Genomic DNA, 22,400 nt, shown 5'->3' on the forward strand with positions numbered 1-22,400 from the left:
TAAAAAGATGAATATTATCCTCGTTGTTTGCTATTGTATTATTTTATAAAACTGTTATTGTTATGTTTTAGATTCCATGCTTCATATCAGATGTTTTATGTCTTGAATAAAAGTATCAATAGTTTTTGTTAGAACTATACTGACTACAGTAAAGGTGGAATGATAGATCGTTTTAGGTGTCCCGCTTTTTGGTCAAATGTCCCGACAATTTTTTATGGAATGTCCCGCTTTTGACATAAAAAATTATGGCATGTATGCATTTAGTTATTGGGCAAATGCAAAAAATATACGATTAAAGAGAACATCAGCTATTTATAACGGGTAAATCGGTACATTAAACACGCTCTCAAACGCTTGCGCGCTTACCGAAATCGAACCCGTTATTACATGTAATGGTGGTATTTGCAATAAATTAACACTTCACAGGTATTTACCCGTGTTATTAACAAAATTATTACCGAAACATTCCCCCCTACCCGTGTATTTGACACGAAATAGCGCTTTATAACTGTGAATTCGGTGAAGTTTTACGCGCTTTCTGACGCCGGGTGGGTACCTCAATCCCACATGTTATTGCGTATAAAAGTGATATTAATCATATTAAACATTACTTATGGGACATTTATCAATCACTTTAGTTTAAAGCGCAAAAAGAACACAGTAAGTTTGGACATTGTCTGATATAAAATTAGCGTTGTACGAAATGGAATACGGTCAGGCTATTATAAATTAATAAGGCTACCAATATCAGACGCTCGCGCAGGTACTGAATTCCCCGAATTTTAGCATTTATTGGTTAACTAATATCAGTAATAATAACTCTTGAACAATAGCATTTATCGATACGTCTTTATTGAAATAATAACAAAATGGTTTTCACTAGTTTCTGACACACACAGAAACGCTATTTTTAACGGGGATTTCGTAAAGTTACACAAATTGGGTACCAAAATTCTCAATTATTTTACATGCACACGTGACATAATACATACTTAATAATGCTTAGTTATTGCTTATATGACATTTCAAGTTTGTGAAATAAATAAATGTTCTATAAAGGGGATCTCGGTAATTCTTGAAGCTTCCACTCGCTCTTGTCAAGACCGCATTGCCGCGTTGGAAATGGTATAAATTTAATTCATCTAACTTATCTTTCTGGATACCAAATGTCAGAGTTGCATTCACCCTTTTTACACTGTGTTTGCCATATTTCATTTCCATTTAATAATCCGAACAAAATAAACGAAACTCGTTTAAAAAATGAGATCTAGGCATTCGAGCTCCTAGTGTGGATTAAATGCGTTTATTGGTGACACCACATGAGTGCAAATGTGGAGATACCGTTAATAAGATAATATATCACATGTCACCTTCAAATAACATGTATGATGTCAATTAAGTGCATTACTATCAGAGTAATAAAACACAGCATGAATTAGGCTTCATGCTGGGTTTTATTTCTCTTTAAGTAATGCAGATGAACCTCGCTTCTGACCTAGTAACTGATAAAACTATTTTTAAATAAGTGAAATATTATGTGATAATCAGATCGATAACATAAACTATTTAAATCTGCTAGTATATCCGATAAAAATATATTATAATTGTCTTTGACAGTGTTGACGTTCAGTTGTTCGTGGTGACGACCGCATGTATTTATACATCTCTTACACTTCTCAAGATCTCTTTTCGGCTTTGGAAACGATATAAATTAAATGTCACCAACTAATTTTTCAGGATATCGATTGTCCGAGTTACATTATCCCCATTGACACCGTTTAACTATTTTTAATCGTTTTTTTAAAGAGGAAAACAAAAGAAACTCGTTGGAATAAAAGTGAACCTAAACATGTAGCTTGTCTAGAAAATGGCGGACAGGTCGTTGCTAAAAAGTGCGCCCGATTAATCGATCACTGATTGGTGGATCAATTCTAGTGGGCGGAGCGATCATAGATAAGGCGTCATGTCAATTGCATGCAAACTACTGTCTTTATGTACACCACATTTTATGAAAGAAGTCTCAGGTTTATACAAGGTAGTTAACTATTAGTTAACTATTAGAAGTATGTACAGGTTATCTTTCTTTAACATTATGGCTTATCAAAACTAGACTGTTTATATGCTTTCACTACATACATATAGAGAAAACTTCCCCACCCCCTTGCGGCCATGTTTTTCCACCGATCTGGACCATTTTCGAACTCAACCGTCATATCCAGAAAACAAATGTTCTGACCAAATTTCATGAAGATTGGTCCAAAATGTGACTTCTAGAGTGTTCACATGTTTTCACTATATACATATAGAGAAAACTGCCCCGCCCCCTGGCGGCCATGTTTTTTCGAAGATCTGGACCATTTACGAACTCGTCCGAGATATCAATGAAACCAATGTTTGACCAAGTTTCATGATGATAGGGCAAAAATTGTGACTTCTAGTGTTCACATAGTTTCTCTATAGCCATATAAGGAATACTGCTCGCCCCCTTGCGGCCATGTTTTTCAACAGATCGGAACCATTTTTGAACTCAACCAACATATCATTGAGACAAACATTTTGACAAAATTACATGAAGATTGGGCATCAAATGTGACTTCTACAGTGTTCACAAGGTTTTTCTTTTTTTTGACCTAGTGACCTAGTTTTTGACCCAGCATGACCCAGTTTCGAACTCAGTCGAGGTATCAATGGGACAAATGTTCTGACCAAATTTCATGAAGATCAGACAATAAATGTGGCCTCTAGAGTGTTCACAAGGCAAATGTTGACGGAGCACGACGGACGTCGGACAAAAGGCGATCACAAAAGCTTACCATGAGCATGTTGTGCTCAGGTGAGCTAAAAATTCCCCGCCCCTTGGCAGCCATGTTTTTAATGCAAAGGTTACCATTTTTGAATTCATCCAAGATATCATTGGGACAAATCTTCAGAGCTAGTTTCATGAAGATCGAAAAAATAAATGTGGCCTCTAGAGTGTTAACGTTTTACTATAGCCATATAAGGAAAAATGCCCCGCCCCCTGGCGGCCATGTTTTTCAACCAACCGGCATCATTTTCGAACTCGTCCAAGATATTATTGGGATGAATCTTCTGCCCAAGTTTCATGAAGATCAGACAATAAATGTGGCCTCTAGAGTGTTAACAAGATTTTACTATAGCCATATTAGGAAAAATGCCCTGCCCCTTGGCAGCCATGTTTTTCAAGTAAACGTAACCATTTTCAAACTTAACCATCATATCCAGAAAACACATGTTCTCACCAAATTTCATGAAGATTGGACCAAAAATGTGACTTCTAGAGAATTCACATGTTTTCACTATATACATATAGAGGAAACTGCCCCGCCCCCTGGCGGCCATGTTTTTTCACAGATCTGGACCATTTTCGAACTCGTCCGGGATATCAATAAAACCAATCTTTTGACCAAGTTTCGTGATGATTGGGCGAAAACTGTGACTTCTAGAGCGTTCACAAGGTTTCTCTAAAGCCATATAAGGAATACTGCCCCGCCCCCTGGCGGCCATGTTTTCAACAGACCGGAACCATTTTTGAACTCAACCAACAAATCATTTAGACAAACATTTTGACAAAGTTTCAGGGAGATTGGGGATCAAATGTGACTTCTACAGTGTTCACAGGGTTTTTCTTTTTTTTTACCTAGTGACCTAGTTTTTGACCCAGCATGACCCAGTTTCGAACTCAGTCGAGGTATCAATGGGACAAATGTTCTGACCAAATTTCATGAAGATCAGACAATAAATGTGGCCTCTAGAGTGTTCACAAGGCAAATGTTGATGGCGCACGACGGTTGGCGGACAAAAGGCGATCACAAAAGCTCACCATGAGCACATTGTGCTCAGGTGAGCTAAAAATGCCCCGCCCCTTGGCAGCCATGTTTTTCATGCAAAGGTTACAATTTTTGAATTCATCCAAGATATTATTGGGACAAATCTTCTGAGCAAGTTTCATGAAGATCGAAAAAATAAATGTGGCCTCTAGATCGAGTGTCAACAAGGTTTTACTATAGCCATATAAGGAAAAATGCCCCGCCCCCTGGCAGCCATGTTTTTCAACCAACCGGCATCATTTTCGAACTCGTCCAAGATATCATTGGGATGAATCTTCTGTCCAAGTTTCATGAAGATCAGACAATAAATGTGGCCTCTAGAGTGTTAACAAGATTTTACTATAGTCATATAAGGAAAAATGCCCTGCCCCTTGGCAGCCATGTTTTTCAAGTAAACGTAACCATTTTCAAACTTAACCATCATATCCAGAAAACACATGTTCTCACCAAATTTCATGAAGATAGGACCAAAAATGTGACTTCTAGAGAGTTTACATGTTTTCACTATATACATATTAGAGGAAACTGCCCCGCCCCCTGGCGGCCATGTTTTTTCACAGATCTGGACCATTTTCGAACTCGTCCGGGATATCAATGAAAACCAATCTTTTGACCAAGTTTCGTGATGATTGGGCAAAAACTGTGACTTCTAGAGCGTTCACAAGGTTTGTCTATAGCCATATACATGTAAGGAATACTGCTTCGCCCCCTGGCGGCCATGTTTTTCAACGGACTGGAACAATTTTTGAACTCAACCAACATATCATTAAGACAAACATTTTGACAAAGTTACATGAAGATTGGGCATCAAATGAGACTTCAACAGTGTTCACAAGGTTTTTCTTTTGTTTGACCTTGTGACCTAGTTTTTGACCCAACATGACCCAGTTTCGAACTCAGTTGAGGTATCATTGGGACAAATGTTCTGACCAAGTTTCATGAAGATAGGATAAGAAATGTTGCCTCTAGAGTGTTCACAAGGCAAAATGTTGACAACAGACGCACGACGGATGACGGACAAAAGGCGATCCCAAAGGCTCACCATGAACACGTTGTGCTCAGGTGAGCTAAAAAGGGTTTAATGTTTGTGCGTAAAGTGTAGTCCCAAATTAGCTTGTGCAGTCTAATCAGAGTCAACACTTTCCAATTTTTTGATGTTTCGTTTCAAGAAAGTCTTTTCTAACAAATAAATCAAGTTTATGCGGAAAATGTTGTCCCTGATTAGCCTGTGCAGACTGCACAGGCTTATCTTGGACGACACATTACGGCATATCACTCCCAAAAAACGTTTCTTTTTCAGGTACACCCGTTCAGATCATGTGACTCACATGCAAACCCATTCCAGACATACAGCCCACAGGGTCCCGTGATCGTCTCAATGGGCTTGCCACAGATATTGAACACTGCAAAACCTATTGATATGATGCCAAACACCATGGAGAGCGCAGCACAGATAATGATGGTCACATAGTAGCCAAAGTTGAACAGACCTGATTGCCAAAGGGGCTCGTTTGCTGAAACACACCAACACAATACACATCATGGATTATTAGTAAAACATAATCCACAATCCTGCTATTTAATGAATACAATTTGCAATCCAATCATTTCTTTACAAATAATCTGGTTTGCATTCATTTAAGCAAACAAATGCATTTTGTATTCTACACCATAAGCATAATAAAGGCTACATACGCTTTTTAAATTCCGTTTATTTCATGGAGTTTCACTCAAAATAAAATCTGCTCTTTAGAAATGCCATTTCTCTATGCATTACATTACAAGATATGATAACTTACCTGTCTTGTATCTAACTGACTTGACTTGTTTATAACTGACCTGTAATGTATCTATCTGACCTGTCTTGTATCTAACTGACATGTATTGTATCTAACTCTGTCTTGTGTCTAACTGACCTGTCTTGTATCTTACACACCTGTCTTGTATCTAACTGACCTGTCTTGTATCTAACTGATCTGTCTTGTGTCTTACTGACCTGTCTTGTATTGAATTGACCTGTATTGTATCTAACTGACCTGTCTTGTATCTAACTGACCTGTCATGTATCTAACTGACTTGTCTTGTATCTAACTGACCTGTCTTGTGTCTAACTGACCTGTATTGTATCTAACTCACCTGTCTTGTATCTAACTTACCTGTCTTGTATCTAACTGACATGTATTGTATCTAACTCTGTCTTGTGTCTAACTGACCTGTATTGTATCCAACTCACCTGTCTTGTATCTTACTCACCTGTCTTGTACCTAACTGACCTGTCTTGTGTCTAACTGACATGTCTTGTATATAATTGACCTGTCTTGTATCTAACTGACCTGTCTTGTATGTAACTAAACTGTCTTGTATCTAACTGACCTGTCTTGTATCTAACTGACCTGTCTTGTATCTAACTGACCTGTCTTGTATCTAACTGACACCTGTCTTGTGTCTAACTGACCTGTATTGTATCTAACTCACCTGTCTTGTATCTTACTCACCTGTCTTGTATCTAACTGACCTGTCTTGTGTCTAACTGACCTGTATTGTATCTAACTCACCTGTCTTGTATCTTACTCACCTGTCTTGTATCTAACTGACCTGTCTTGTATCTAACTGACCTGTCTTGTATCTAACTGACCTGTTTTGTATCAAACTATGATGTATTGTTTATAACTGACCTGTATTGTATCTAACTGACCTGTATTGTATCTAACTGACCTGTCTTGTATCTAACTGGCTTGTCTTGTATCTAACTGACCTGTCTTGCATCTAACTGACCTGTCTTGTTTCTAACTGACCTGTCTTGTATCTTACTGACCTTTCTTGTATCTAACAGACCTGTTTTGTATCTAACAGACCTGTCTTGTATATCTAACTGACCTTTCTTGCATCTAACTGACATGTCATGTATCTAACTGACCTGTCTTGTATCTAACTGACCTGTCTTGTGTCTAACTGACCTGTATTGTATCTAACTCACCTGTCTAGTATCTTACTCACCTGTCTTGTATCTAACTGACCTGTCTTGTATCTAACTGACCTGTCTTGTGTCTTACTGAAATGTCTTGTATTTAATTGACCTGTCTTGTATCTAACTAACCTGTCTTGTATCTAACTGACCTGTCTTGTATCTTACTGACCTGTCTTGTATCAAACTGAGATGTATTGTATCTAATTTACCTGTATTGTATCTAACTGACCTGTATCGTATCTAACTGACCTGTCTTGTATCTAACTGGCTTGTCTTGTATCTAACTGACCTGTCTTGTATCTAACTGTCCTATCTTGTATCTAACTTACCTGTCTTGTATCTTACTGACCTGTCTTGTATCTAACTGACCTGTCTTGTATCTAACTGACCTATCTTATATCTAACTGACCTATCTTATATCTAACTGACCTTTCTTGTATCTAACTGATCTGTCTTGTGTCTAACTGACCTGTATTGTATCTAACTCACCTGTCTTGTATCTTACTCACCTGTATGGTATCTAACTGCCCTGTCTTGTATCTAACTGACCTGTCTTGTGTCTAACTGACCTGTCTTGTATTGAATTGACCTGTCTTGTATCTAACTGACCTGTCTTGTATCTAACTGACCTGTCTTGTATCTAACTGACCTGTCTTGTATCTAACTGGTCTGTCATGTATCTAACTGACCTGTCATGTATCTAACTGACCTGCCATGTATCTAACTGACCTGTCATGTTTCTAACTGACCTGTCGTATATCTAACTGGCCTATCTAGGCTGTCTTGTATCTAACTGACCTGTCTTTCATCTTACTGACCTGCCTTGTATCTAACTGACCTGTCTTGTATCTAACTGACCTGTCTTGTATCTAACTGACCTGGCATGTATCTAACTCACCTGTCTTGTATCTTACTCACCTGTCTTGTATCTAACTGACCAGTCTCGTATCTAACTGACCTGTTATGTATCTAACTGACCTGCCTTGTATTTAACTGACCTTTCTAGTATCTAACTGACCTGTCTTGTATCTAACTGACCTGTCATGTATCTAACTGACCTGTCTTGTATCTAACTGACCTGTTTTGTATCAAACTGAGATGTCTTGTATCTAACTGACCTGTCTTGTATCTAACTGAACTGTCTTTTATCTAACTGACCTGCCTTGTGTCTAACTGACCTGTCTTGTATTTAATTGACCTGTCTTGTATCTAACTGACCTGTCATGTATCTAACTGACCTGTTTTGTATCTTACTGACCTGTTTTGTATCTAACTGACCTGTATTGTATCTAACTCACCCGTCTTGTATTTTACTCACATGTCTTGTATCTAACTGACCTGTCTTGCATCTAATTGGCTTGTCTTGTATCTAACTGACCTGTCTTGTATCTAACTGCCCTGTCTTGTATCTAACTGCGTACTGCCCTGTCTTGTATCTAACTGACCTGTCTTGTATCTAATTGACCTGTCTTGTATCTAACTGCCCTGTCTTGTAGCTAACTGATCTGTCTTGTATCTAACTGACCTGTCTTGTATCTAACTGACCAGTCTTGTATCTAACTGACCTGTTTTGTTTCAAACTGACCTGTCTTGTATCTAACTGACCTGTCTTGTATCTAACTGACCTGTCTTTCATCTAACTGACCTGTCTTGTATCTAACTGACCTGTCTTTCATCTAACTGACCTGTCTTGTATCTTACTCACCTGTCATGTTTTTTAGAGTTTTTGTGATATACTCATCGGCAGTGTTCTCTTCGACTGCTCTCCCTTCTTCCGGCCACAGCACACACACTCCATCAGAAGCTGAACAGACCACTGTAAATTGCAAAACAGGGAAGCATGGAGAATACAAACATACAGCCACAACATAGACCCCCTGTCACTGAGCAGACCACTGTAATAAAAGTATAGAGAATACAAACATAGACAACATGAAGACATCATACACACACCTGTGCAGACCACTATTATACAAGTCCCTACAAATGTAGACATCATGAAGTCAAAGTTCAAAACAAGATCAATGTCAAGGTGAAGATGATGTCAAGGCAAGACCTTGGGTTTGGAACTTTGGATTGTTCATAGATAACATTTATGCAGCAATCAAACTTTGTTGCAAGTGGTTTTGATGACAGACAAATGCAGTAATTTGGTTTAACCAAGAATTTGGACATTTTTAATAAGTCCCAAAGGGGGTCATTACTAAGGTAAGAAAGAGGTAAAGTCTATGTGAGCCTGAGGATGTTTACAGTGTGCAATGGCAACATCAATGTATCAAACGTTTGTATAAAGCATTATAAAGGATGTTTGGATTAGTCTTGTATGTACTGGATGACTGACCAACGTGCCATTTTTTTCGCTCCGCCCCAGCAGTCAATGCCAGGATCATTAAAATAAAAATTACTATTTAAGACTTAATCAGAGCCCCAGATAATTTTTGGGAAATAGGATTTTCATCCATTGATTTTGAAAAAATAGGGTGTGTTCTATCTTGACATAGGGTGAAATAAGCTATAACAAGAGCACCGCATAACGGGTGCCAACGCTCGGCTTCGGGTGCACTTTTTAATAAATGAAAGTTTGTCACAATTTTTTAATTTTTTTTTGTTAGAGGTCACAGTGACGTTTACCTTTGAACCAAATATGGGTGAGGCGTGTAGAACTCATCAAGGTGCAGCTACATATGAAGTTTCAAAGTTGTAGGTGGAAGCACTTTGATTTTATAGCCAATGTTCAAAACCTTGACAAAATGTTAAGGTTTTAGCACGACGCGGACGGCGGACGTCACGACACAACGAGCTGGCTATGACAATACCTCGGGTTTTCTCTGAAAACAGCCGAACTAAAAATGAAAACTTCAAAATCATTGCTGCTTTAATTTGGTTAAAGCTGCATACTTGCTTTGATTCAATAAAACTGTCAACTGTTTTGATTGATTTATGGAAGATAAATACAGTCAATCTTGTGCATTAAGCGACTTTTGTCTTATGCGAGCACTTTGAATTCCCCCGAAGAGTTTTCACTATTTTTTCATATTGTATTAAGCGACTTTTGTCTTTTGAATGCGGTAGAAGAAGTTTTGGTCAAAAATAAATTTGTTTGAATAAACTTGCGGACATTTCTTTGTTTGTGTTTTTACACTTCTTTATTGATGAATTCCGATGGGGATTGTTGTCTACATTTCGGAGAGCAGGCAAGGGTAGGTGCGAACGAGGTCTTTTTTTGCGGGTAACGGTAGGTGTGAAAGGGGGTCATTGGCAGATGTTATTGAGTAATATGTGCCATGACTTGTTAAGACGCTAATTGACATTTGAGACACTAATTGACACTTGAGAACGTGAAGATATGCAATTGCATTTTGTGTGTATAAATATTGAACGTTCAACAGTGGTTTACCTCAACAACTGTATTCTGTCTCCCATGCGACATTCAAATTTACTGGTAATGCCCATGCTTTCCCGAGGAAAAATCACACAATGTACACTTATTCTTATTTTCTCATGTTTTTCACAAAATGCACGTGGACTGTTAATCTTTTGCTAGAAAATTACAAAATTGTCAGAAAAGTATAGTTCTATGCAACCCATGCTCCTAATCATAATGACACTTCCTATTTTGAATGCTTAATTAAGCTTTCCAATGCCCCGGATTATTGGATTGTGAAATAGTAAAATGGCGGCCATTTTCGGTCCGATTTGGTGGTTTTATTGTCTTTAAATATTTTTTCTCCATTTTTGCATTTAAAAAAACAGCCTGCGCTCTATACACAGGAGCGCGCCATAAGTGGAAACCTACGGTAAGTACATAATTTTGCTATTTGACAAGAGCTTGCTTCAATGTTGTAATCTGTTCTTTTTATGCAGTCAGAATGCTGATTTTTATACGATAATTAAATGCCAGACAGATGTATTTATGTGTTTATCTCTATATTGATACCACTGTATAGCAATTGCTGTTCCATGCTGTTCACTGCAAAGGGCTGTAAACAAGGGGTTAGGCATCAAGCAACTGTCAGAGATAATGAGGTACCTGTTGTGGCTAATGGTTATTTCATTGGTCTGCAGGTCATTAAATTACATGCAACAAAATGTGTGAAAAGTGGCCAGCACAGGAATTTGGGGCCTGACTGTAAACTGTTACATTGTATATACAGTTGTTTCTCCCCTAAGTAATTTTTCTGTGAAATCAATATTACTACTTAAAATTTTGAGATTATTTAATAAAGGGTTTTCAGATGGCAAAAATATGTTTGTTGCACTTCATCCCCAACCAATCATAAACATAATAACCCTCTTTAGAAAGGAACAAAAACAAGGGCTGTTTGTAAAACGTGCATGCCCCCCATATGGGCTGTCCATTGTACTGGCAGCCATTGTGTGAATACGACTTTTGTCACTGTGACCTTGACCTTTGACCTAGTGACCTGAAAATCAATTGGGGTCATCTGCAAGTCAATATCAATGTACCTATGAAGTGTCATGATCCTAGGCAAATGCGTTCTTGAGTTATCATCCGAAAATCATTTTACTATTTCGGGTCACCGTGACCTTGACCTTTGACCTTGTGACCTCAAAATCAATAGGGGTCATCTGCAAGTCATGATCAATCAACCTATGAAGTTTCATGATCCTAGGCATATGCGTTCTTGAGTTATCATCCGAAAATCATTTTACTATTTCGGGTCACCGTGACCTTGACCTTTCACCTAGTGACCTGAAAATCAATAGGGATCATCTGCCAGTCATGATCAATCTACCTATAAAGTTTCATGATCCTAGGCATATGCGTTCTTGAATTATCATCCGAAAATCATTTTACTATTTCGGGTCACCGTGACCTTGACCTTTGACCTAGTGACCTCAAAATCAATAGGGGTCATCTGCGAGTCATGATCAATCTACCCATGAAGTTTCATGATCCTAGGCGTATGCGTTCTTGAGTTATCATCCGGAAACCATTTTACTATTTTGGGTCACCGTGACCATGACCTTTGACTTAGTGACCTCAAAATCAATAGGGGTCATCTGCGAGTCATGATCAATGTACCTATGAAGTTTCATGATTCTAGGCCCAAGCGTTCTTGAGTTATTGTCTGACAACCACCTGGTGGACGGATGGACCGACCGACCTACCGACCGACATGAGCAAAGCAATACACCCTCTTCTTCGAAGGGGGGCATAATAAATATAAAAAAATTTGGCAATTTAACTGTACATGTATATCTTATCGGCAGCATTAATATTCACATAACTGCATGGAGATCATGAATATCATAATATGCATTAATTTCATTCAACGTGTACATCGGTTACATCGGTTATTTTATAGTAGAGTGTAAACAAGGTTACACTATAAAGCCATTTAAAGCCATGTTTTTTAACAGACCGTAACCATAAAGGTACTCGCCCAGATATCATAACAAGATATCCATAAAACAAATGTTTCGACCAAGTTTCATGATGATTAGACAAAAAAATGTGACTTCTGGCGGCCATGTTTTTTTACCGATCTGAACCATTTTTGAACTCAACCGTCGTAACAAGGAAACAAATGTTCTGACCAAATTTCATAAAGCTTGGGCAAAAAATGTGTCTTATAGACTGTTCACATGTTTTCACTATATACATATAGAGAACACTGCCCCACCCCCTGGCTGCCATGTTTTTCAAATGTTCACGACTATATTCAAACTCACGAGATATCCACATAACCAATGTTTTGACCAAATTTAATGATGAATAGGCAAACAATATGACTTCTTGAGTGTTCACAAGCTTTTTTTACTTTATAAATATAAGGAAAAAGACCCCCCCCCTCCCTGGCGGCCATGTTTTTTTACTGATCCGAACCATTTTCGAACTCAACCTTCGTATCCAGAAACCAAATGTTCTGACCAAATATCATGAAGGTTGGACCAAAAATGTGATGTCTAGAGTGTTCACATGTTTTCACTATATACATATTGAGGAAACTGCCCCACCACCTGGCGGCCATGTTTTTTCTGAGATATCAATGAAACCAATGTTTTGACCAAGTTTCATGATGATAGGGCAAAAATTGTGACTTCTAGAGTGTTCACAAGGTTTCTCTTTAGCCATATAAGGATAACTGCTTCGCCCTCTGGCGGCCATGTTTTTCAACGGACCGGAACAATTTTTGAACTCAACCAACATATCATTAACACAAACATTTTGACAAAGTGACATGAAGATTGGGCATCAAATGTGACTTCAACAAGGTTCACAAGGTTTTTCTTTTGTTTGACCTAGTGACCTATTTTTTGACCCAGCATGACCCAGTTTCGAACTCAGTCGAGGTATCATTGGGACAAATGTTCTGACCAAGTTTCATGAAGAGCGGACAAGAAATGTGGCCTCTAGTGTTCACAAGGAAAAATGTTGACGACGGACGACGGACAAAAGGCGATCCCAAAAGCCCACCATGAGCAACTTGTGCTCAGGTAAGCTAAAAACATAGCTTTGCAACTCAGTTTCCGTCTGTAACAGATGCATTTGCATTTGATCTTACCTTCTCTCCGCTAAATTTGCCCGTATTTGTTTTTGTTTGTTTAGGTTTCAATTAACGTGTCAAATCATGAATTTTAATTAGGTCGTTTTCGTACTTAACTGTACTCGACTCAAAAATAAAAATCGCTATTTTGTTTGTTTTCAACTGATTTTAACCGGATTTTCAGTGATATCCTCAACAAGGGACAAAATTGTCACAAAACCAGGTTTTCATTGTGAAAAAAAAATCTGATAAAGGGAGAAAACTCAAACTGAACTTTTGAAATGAACAAACAAAATTACCCCCCTTTGTAAGTTTGTTTTTTAAAAAAATCTATTTTAAGTCGTGGCGACCTTGACATTGGAGATATTGACGTGATTCTTTCGTGCGACACACCGTCCCATGATGGTGAACAAATGTGCCAAATGATTTTAAAATCTCACAATGAATGACATAGTTATGGCCAGGACAAGCTCATTTATGGCCATTTTTGACTTTTGAACTCAAAGTGTGACCTTGACCTTGGAGATTTCGACGTAATTATTTTGCGCGACACACCGTCCAATGATGGTGAACAAATGTGCCAAATGATTTTAAAATCTGACAATGAACGACATAGTTATGGCCCGGACAAGCTTGTTCCGCCCGCCCGCCAGCCCGCCTGCCCGCATTCGCCAATCTAATAACCAGTTTTTTCCTTCGGAAAACCTGGTTAAAAACCTGGTTAATAAAAACACGTTTTCTTACGATTCTGCCCATTTATATAGCTTTAACCAGGGACTTCAATACAAGTTACAGTGGTGCATGTAACAGGGAAATATAACTGGACATGCAAGGGCACCATGGAGCTAAAATAAGTCCTATATACCATGAAAACATTCAATTAAAAGGAAAGAAATGGAAGTCAGGGGATTCACAGCAACAAGAGGTGTTTGCTGATCAAACATAAAACAAACCCCTATCTGAACAATTCATGCTATAGCAAAGGTGGACAGGAGTATCATATCTGAATGTTATCAGTCAAGAGCACTTGGACTACATTCTATTTCATGAATTCTTTCCTATTCGATCAATAAAACTATGTGAATGGCTTGTTTTATAAGCTGCAAGCGGCTGTAAATTATAAAGAGGTAAACATAAGGGCCAGTGCGATCAATAAAACTATGTGAATGGCTTGTTTTATAAGCTGCAAGCGGCTGTAAATTATAAAGAGGTAAACATAAGGGCCAGTGCGCAGTGAAATTTGTGCCATTCATTCAATAACATTCTGCAGAAAAAATACACCAGCAAATGGACTTTCAAAATCACTGTAATGTGATAATTTGCAGTATACAATTAAACAATTATTAAAGACAAATAAGTTGACATAACTGAGAATTCTTAAGTAAACAAGCAGGGGTGTGATTGAGGCAAAGTCAGAGGGGAGGAAAATTCTGTTGACTGATTATGACTACGCGAATGGCGCGCATAACGCAATGACAAACATAAAAACAGACATTAAAATAAACAACTTTTTGAACTTCATAACAATATTTCTTTATAAAAACCTGTTAAACTTCACATTAATGATACTGAGGATGCAAAGTAAACAGTTAAGTAAGTATTTATTGTGATCAATAGCAGCAGTTTTTCAATGTATTGAATGACAGTTAATAGACTAAATATAACCAAACACACTTGAGTGTTATTCTGGTGTTAATGATGTATTAACTTAGTTAAATTAATATATTTAATTTGTTTACCTTTCAATATCTTGCATTTCACATCTTCACTCAGTTCAAAGCTATTTCAGTTAACTGAACAGCGTGACAAACATAATAAAGCAGAATATGCATATGAATCTGATTATACACAGACCCACACACATATAAAAATCAAATCATGTTTGTCTATTTCCATGTTCAAACGATACTCTCTAAATTGTTTTACTTCGCGAGTAGACTACAGTCTACACTCCAATTTGCAAACACTGGTTTCCGTGACACAAATTCAGTGGGCACATTTCTTAACAAAATATGTGTTGCTTGTATCTAAAACGTAGTCTTTTTTTGACAAACACATTTCATTATTCCTATCAGACTAGGTGATGTCAGTCGTTTATTCGATTGCTATTTGTTATTTCAATAATCTTAATTTTCTCTTCACAACGGCGCCATTTGCAAACAAATCACAGAGCGCATTTTAAGAACACGATTTTAATTGGAAGATTGGGAAACGACAGCCAATTATATGGCTCGTTTTAAAAATGCTTAGGCAGAATCTACCAGTGTAAAATGCGGAGAGATTTTGCGGGCCGCGGATATTTCGGGCCGCTTATGAAATACGTCCGCAGAATCGGTGGTAGCCCCTCTCCCCCACATTTTTTAAAATGAATTTACGCAAATCTCAGAAGTGACATCCGGGACAACCCGATCCGCGGAAATCCGCGGAAAAATCACACCCCTGACAAGGGCTGTTTATAAAACATGCATGCCCCCCATATGGGCTGTCCGTTGTAGTGGCAGCCATTGTGTGATATGTTTTTTGTCACTGTGACCTTGACCTTTGACCTAGTGACCTGAAAATCAATAGGGGTCATCTGTGAGTCACGATCAATGTACCTATGAAGTGTCATGATCCTAGGCAAAGCGTTCTTGAGTTATCATCCGAAAATCATTTTACTATTTCGGGTCACCGTGACCTTGACTTTTGACCTTGTGACCTCAAAATCAATATGGGTCATCTGCGAGTCATGATCAATCTACCTGTGAAGTTTCATGATCCTAGGCATATGCGTTCTTGAGTTATAATCCGAAAACCATTTTACTATTTCGGGTCACTGTGACCTTGACCTTTGACCTAGTGACCTCAAAATCAATAGGGGTCATCTGCGAGTCATGATCAATCTACCCATGAAGTTTCATGATCCTAGGCGTATGCATTCTTGAGTTATCATCCGCAAACCAATTATCTATTTCAGGTCACCGTGACCTTGACCTTTGACCTAGTGACCTCAAAATCAATAGGGGTCATCTGCGAGTCATGATCAATCTACCCATGAAGTTTCATGATCCTAGGCGTATGCGTTCTTGAGTTATCATTCAAAAACCATTTTACTATTTCGGGTCACCGTGACCTTGACCTTTGACCTAGTGACCTCAAAATCAATATGGGTCATCTGCGAGCCATGATCAATGTACCTATGAAGTTTCATGATCCTAGGCCCAAGCGTTCTTGAGTTATCGTCTGACAACCACCTGGTGGATGGACCGACGGACAGACCGACAGACCGACATGAGCAAAGCAATATACCCCCTCTTCTTCGAAGGGGGGCATAAAAATCACAAACTGTGCACCTCTTAAATGTTTTATTGTTGATTATTAATTAAATATATTTTATAAACTGTTTAATAATTGCTCTTGAAGCAAATTGATTTCCAGAGCTAATATTGAATATACTTAACAGACTCTAAACTCTGCCAAGTGAGTGAAATCTTGCAGATTTTCTCAACAACAACTATTTCAAATTTTCCAATGTTCATAACAATTGATGCTGTTTTTGTGTGTTTTTTTCTCTATGTGCAATATAATACTGTTCTTACAGCTCATTAAAGAAATTTTATATAATTCATTTTGTGAATAAATATGATCTGGAAAATATTAAGTTATTTTATGCTTTCCAAGCTTAATGAAAACCAACCCGCCCTTTTTTTGATAATGTTGTCTGCAAAAATTAATTCAATTGAAATTTAGTGATTTCATCCCAATCTGTTAGGTGATTCTTAAAGTAGCCCTGAACTGATAACAAACATAAAATCATGAATACAATCAATGAACTAGGAAGTGAACGTCATAATATAACAGGGAGGTTATGATGAGAATATGCTGTAGTTTACTATCGCCTCAAATCAGAAATCTCTGAATCACGATAAACATCCCACTTTAAGTTTATTTGTCATTTGTGTAACGCCCTTTTGACAAAAACAATCGCATGACAAGCCTTTTAAAGAGTACCGTATTTTACATGACCAATTTCTATGATGGAATTCCAGCAAATGAGTCCTTTAAAGTTGTGTATTTGTGTGAACATTCTAAACTGAGCAAGATAGAAAAATTCAGTCCTTTTTAGTTTAAAGTAACATTACTATTCAAAATCAACGAAAATTTCGTACAATTGTTCGTAAAATAAACTTAACCATTTAAAAACCAGTGTTCCTTACGGCTATTGCCGAAAATTTCAACGTCAGATGTGGTCTGGTAAAATAGATGTTTGTAGATACAAAATGCTCGTTTTTATGATTGTTTTGCATATCTATTCATACGACACATGAACACTAAAATGGTGTTCGTGTATCGTATGAATAGATATATTCGCGGGAATTAATTGTGGCCACAAATAAATAAAAACGAGCATTTTGTATCTACAAAAATCCATGTAATCATACCACATCTAGCTTTGAAATTTTGGCTATTGCTATAAGGAACACTGATTGTTAACTTTATTTTACGAAATACTTAACGAAATTTTCGTTGATTTTGAGCGTTATAGAGACTTTAAACCTTTCTATTTTAGTTTGATTGCATCAAAAGCCTAATGCTTATTTGAAATACTATCGAGTCTGTTTCCTGAGACAAGAACCAGTACTAGATCTAAAGAACTCTCCCACTGTGAAAATCAAACCTGTGACCTCCTGGTCGCTAGGCAGACATCATATCCACTACGCCACAGTGCTCGTTCAACATCATGGTTTTCTTTAATTGCAGGTAAAAGGGAGAATATTTATATTTGTTTACTGTTGTGATTTTTTCATCATAATATGCATGAAATTCACATTACTGATTCTGGACTGTAAACTATAATTTAAACTCCATGAACAAGACCCCATTCTCAGGGGTGTGATTTAACCCTTTGCATGCTGGGAAATTTGTCGTCTGCTAAAATGTCGTCTGCTGAATTCCTAAAATTAGCATTTTCTTGATTTTTTTTCAAAGAATACTATCAGAATAGCAAACAGTTTGGATCCAGATGAGATGACACGTTCTGTGGCGTCTCATCTGGATCCAAACTGTTTGCAAAGGCCTTCAAAATTCGGTTCCCGCACTGAAAGAGTTAAGAACCACCACAGGGGAGGAAAATGCACTAACCCCTTTCAAGGTTCAACTAAACTCTTCATTTCTATATAGATCAAGCAAAGTTTACAGTTATTTGTAAAATTAGTTCAACATTGAAAGGGAGGAAATCAGATGAAAAATCACACCCCTGATTCTTTATAAATGCCAAAAACATGTACTTAAAACTAGGTATTAAATTCTTTAATAAGCTTGTTTGTTGTTTATGAACATGAAAACAATTTTTTTAATCATACATTTGCACAAAATGTACAAATGGCAAGAAGGAATTTTGCTTTAAATATAATTAAATATTAAATGAAGTTAACATTTCTTGCTTATAAAAAAGCCCTAATCAACACATCAAACAATAAGTATGTTCATAAAAACACTGCAGTTCTCTCTCAACAGTAAAGTTCTTTAGGATCTCATCTTTTAAGTAATAAGCACAATTGGGAAAATTGGTTTAAATAACAATTGAAAAATGTGTTAAAAGGATTAAAAACATTTACACCTAAATTGAGATTTACTGGATACACTTTATCAGAAACATAGTTTCATCAATTTAAAAACTGCAACTTTGGTCAAACCTGTAAACAACGTAGTAATTTCAGTCCAGTTCAATAATTCAGGGTTTTTTCTGCCTATTTTGGGAAAAGGAGTCTGACCAAATTGGGAATTTTTTATCGACAAAATTGGCCATTTTGGGAATTTTTGCTTCGATTAAACGGCTCATTAGGGAAAAAATTGTTAATTTATCATGCTTAAATAATTCAGTGGTTTAACAAATAAATTTGTTTTTATTTGTTATTTTGTCTTCTTTATGCAAACAGATGCAATATTGGGCATGTTCAACGTTTATTCAAATACTGCAGTTTTGTTTTTCAGTTACAGTTACATTCTGAGATAAGAACTGAACAGTCAAAACCTTACAGCAGATATTTTTGACCAAAACAAAGACTGGTTAGTCACACAAGTTATAAGACACGTTATTCTTTTTTTTGGAAATTGGGATTTTTTTTTAAATTTCAGTTTGGGATCGGGTCCGTTTGCTTTGAGAGTGCCTCCGTCTTCCCGAGGCGCAGACAGTGCTGAAAACCCTGTAATTTGTCGTCACAAAAATGATGTACATGTACATACTGTATTTACATTCATCAGCCCATACAGTTCATAACAATGACCTAAATAGTATAAACTAGATATGTGCCTGTAGGACAGCAGGCAGGGCTTTTTTCCTGTTTTTGTGAAGCGGCCTCGGCCCCTTCCCCCCATTTTGTGAAAAAATAAGTCACGGACTGTTCAAAATTGTGAACAAATGAGTCGCAAATTTTCTAAAATTGTGAAAATTAGAGTCGCAAACTTCTTGAAATTTTGAAAATTTGAGTTGCAAACTTTTTGAAATTGTGAAAATTTAAGTAGCAAATTTACCAAAATTGTGAAAACCGGCCATTCTCACAGAAGGCAAAAAAGCCCTGGCAGGGTTTTTTTTTAACCATTTTGGGAAAAGGAGTCTTGGAGTCCCAGATTTTTTTAATCGATAAAAGCGGCAATTATTTATCGACAAAAAGGACTTAATTTAAGTTATATATCTTGTAGGATGTTTAAAAAATAAAGTTGAGATATAGATTCTTATAATCATAAGTCATAAGAGACTTCTTTCTTACAAAAAAAATGGGGGGAAATTGGGGTTATTTTTAATAATTTCGGTTTGGAATCGGGTCTGTTTTAGGACCTTTTTTACATGGCAGAAAAACCCATGGACAGTCATATTAACACTTGCGGTTGTTGTCTGAATCATGTTGCTTTTTGTCACTCTATAAATATTTTAGTTATGTTATTCAATAAATTTACTGTCATGCTAGATTCTAAAGTTCTGTAGGTGGTAGGGGTTTAAGCCCTCCACAAGGCATATCAATAGTGCCCCGACTAATAAAGCACTGTAGATGCCATTTAAGAGGCAGCAACATTTTTGGGGCCAATTCCCAAGGCCACTAGTGGGCTGTGTTTTATTTTCCTCCAGTCTCAGCCCCCTAAGGAAGATGTTGAAAAAAAAACAGCGAAACAATATGGTTCGGTATATTATCTTCTCAAGCTCTAATAATTAAATGGGTACCCAGGGTAGTTGCCTACTCTGCCTAATGGGCTGCATATCTCTTCTCCAAGATTTGCTTTTAACATTTAATGTAGTTATAAGGATACAAAATAGGAATTTAGTATGCGTGAGCAAGAAATGGGCCCTATTTAGCTCAGCTGGAAGAGCTGTCATTGGTTCAAACACCTCACTGAACCCGAATTTTCACAGACATTTACATAAATATTAACATTTACAATCCTGGCTGTAAGTTGTAACTATACAAATTTATAAACGAATTTACTGATTCAACAACTAAGGTTTACATTTCTATTAATATTTCTAATAACAATTTATTCGAGTTGTATATACCTTGCAAGTTTGATGACCTTGGTCCAAAACCTACATCCTTTATTCTAAATCCTTTAAATAACCCGTAGTTCGCCTCGCTTTCACCCCTCGTATTATTCACAGTGTTGAGCAGTTTGGGATTCGACTCCACCCAGCTATCAGTGGCCAACGAAATCAGGATTAAAAGAACGGCAAAAAAAGACAGTACAATTGTTGTCGATATCAAAAGTTTCTTGTTCTTCTCCATATTTTTATTAAATCCTGGCCTTAAATATTCTAACAAAAATCCTGATACTTTAAAGATATAATCGTTGAAATCAAGATTAATTGATTTTGTTTATCTGCGCTGTGCTCCATTTGAGAAGTCATTTAGAAATCAATAGATTTGGTTCGGACTAAAACCCGTCCGTTGCCGTTCACCGTTTCCGTATTAGGTAGACCTATGTGTGTTATCAAGTTTGAAGGTACTTTAGCGCCTGAGGCTGCATTATGCGAGGATCCTGAGGGTGCCACTGCGAACAAAGCTAATTAAGTTACTAGACAAGTAACCAACCCATGCGCAAACCGCCAGCCATATTCGGAAATATGGCATTAGCAAGCGAAATGCACATTAATTCCTTAAGCCACGGTTTAACAGTTAACTATATAGTTAAGAGACTTTGAACCCGGGTTCAAAGTGCCGTTGCACATTAATTCCTTAAACCCGGGTTCAAGACTTTGAACCACGGTTCAAAGTTTGTCTAAAAATAGGTACAAATCTGTTATCTGAGACAACCAATCAGCGGAGCTTAAACCACAATTAGAAGGTAAATGCCGCGACTTCATTGGTCATCTCTTAACTATAGGGTTAAGAGACTTTGAACTGCGGTTCAAAGTCTTAAACTGCGGTTAAGAGGCGCGGTATGCACATTAATTATTTAACAATTAATTATATAGTTAAGAAACATTGAACCCGAGTTCAAAGTGCCGTTTGCACATTAATTCCTCTCTTAATTATAGGGTTAAGAGACTTTGAACTGCGGATCAAAGTCTTAAACTGCGGTTCAAAGTCTTAAACTGGGGTTAAGACGCGCGGAATGCACATTAATTATTTAACAGTTAACTATGGGGTTAATTAAGAGACTTTGAACCCGAGTTCAAAGTGCCGTTTGCACATTTATTCCTTAAACCCGAGTTCAAGAGTTTGAACCGCGGTTCAAAGTGTGTCTAAAGTTAGATACAAATCTCTTATCTACATAATTGACATGACGCCTTATCAGTGATCGCTCCGCCCACTTAATCACGTGGCTCAGCGGGAAGAAAACCTAGACAAGCTAACACCAAAATGGCTTCTTTGCCTATAGACTGCATATAGATTTACGCGATATTCCGGATGATTTTATGGAATTGTTTAACACCATATTACACTTGTAAAGAGGTTGATGCCATTTACTTATTCTGCAAATGCAAAAAATATACGATTAAAGAGAACATCAGCTATTTATAACGGGTAAATCGGTACATTAAAGACGCTCTCAAACGCTTGCGCGCTTACCGAAATCGAACCCGTTATTACGTGTAATGGT

General features: G+C 37.3%; 1 protein-coding gene and 1 long non-coding RNA gene across 5 annotated transcripts in view; both read right to left on the bottom strand.

The window, feature by feature from the left end:
* The window catches only part of LOC127858169 (clarin-2-like), a 45,917-nt gene that overhangs the window by 11,720 nt on the left and 11,797 nt on the right, over positions 1 to 22,400 (bottom strand). For 2 of the 3 annotated variants that reach the window (XR_008038779.1, XM_052395142.1), the window contains exons 2-3: positions 8,522 to 8,632; positions 5,177 to 5,362 (exon numbers count right to left, since the gene is read on the bottom strand). Coding sequence is in view for 2 of the 3 variants with exons in the window: in XM_052395142.1 (XP_052251102.1) it covers positions 5,177 to 5,362; positions 8,522 to 8,632 (297 nt within the window). In the remaining variant the exon portion in view is untranslated. Of the gene's footprint in view, positions 1 to 5,176; positions 5,363 to 8,521; positions 8,633 to 20,856; positions 21,472 to 22,400 lie in introns of those variants that run through there. The other variant, XM_052395143.1, reaches the window with a different exon arrangement.
* On the bottom strand, positions 5,373 to 8,511 carry LOC127858173 (uncharacterized). Of its 2 annotated transcripts, none has more exons than XR_008038782.1 (5): positions 7,875 to 8,511; positions 7,146 to 7,185; positions 6,846 to 6,965; positions 6,005 to 6,343; positions 5,373 to 5,707 (listed from the first exon to the last, which is right to left on the bottom strand). It is a non-coding gene; the product is annotated as an uncharacterized LOC127858173 (long non-coding RNA). The 2 variants fall into 2 exon arrangements; XR_008038781.1 differs by having other exon boundaries at positions 6,005 to 6,423.

The sequence above is a fragment of the Dreissena polymorpha genome, chromosome 14, assembly GCF_020536995.1.
Source record: "Dreissena polymorpha isolate Duluth1 chromosome 14, UMN_Dpol_1.0, whole genome shotgun sequence".
Taxonomy (NCBI): domain Eukaryota; kingdom Metazoa; phylum Mollusca; class Bivalvia; order Myida; family Dreissenidae; genus Dreissena; species Dreissena polymorpha.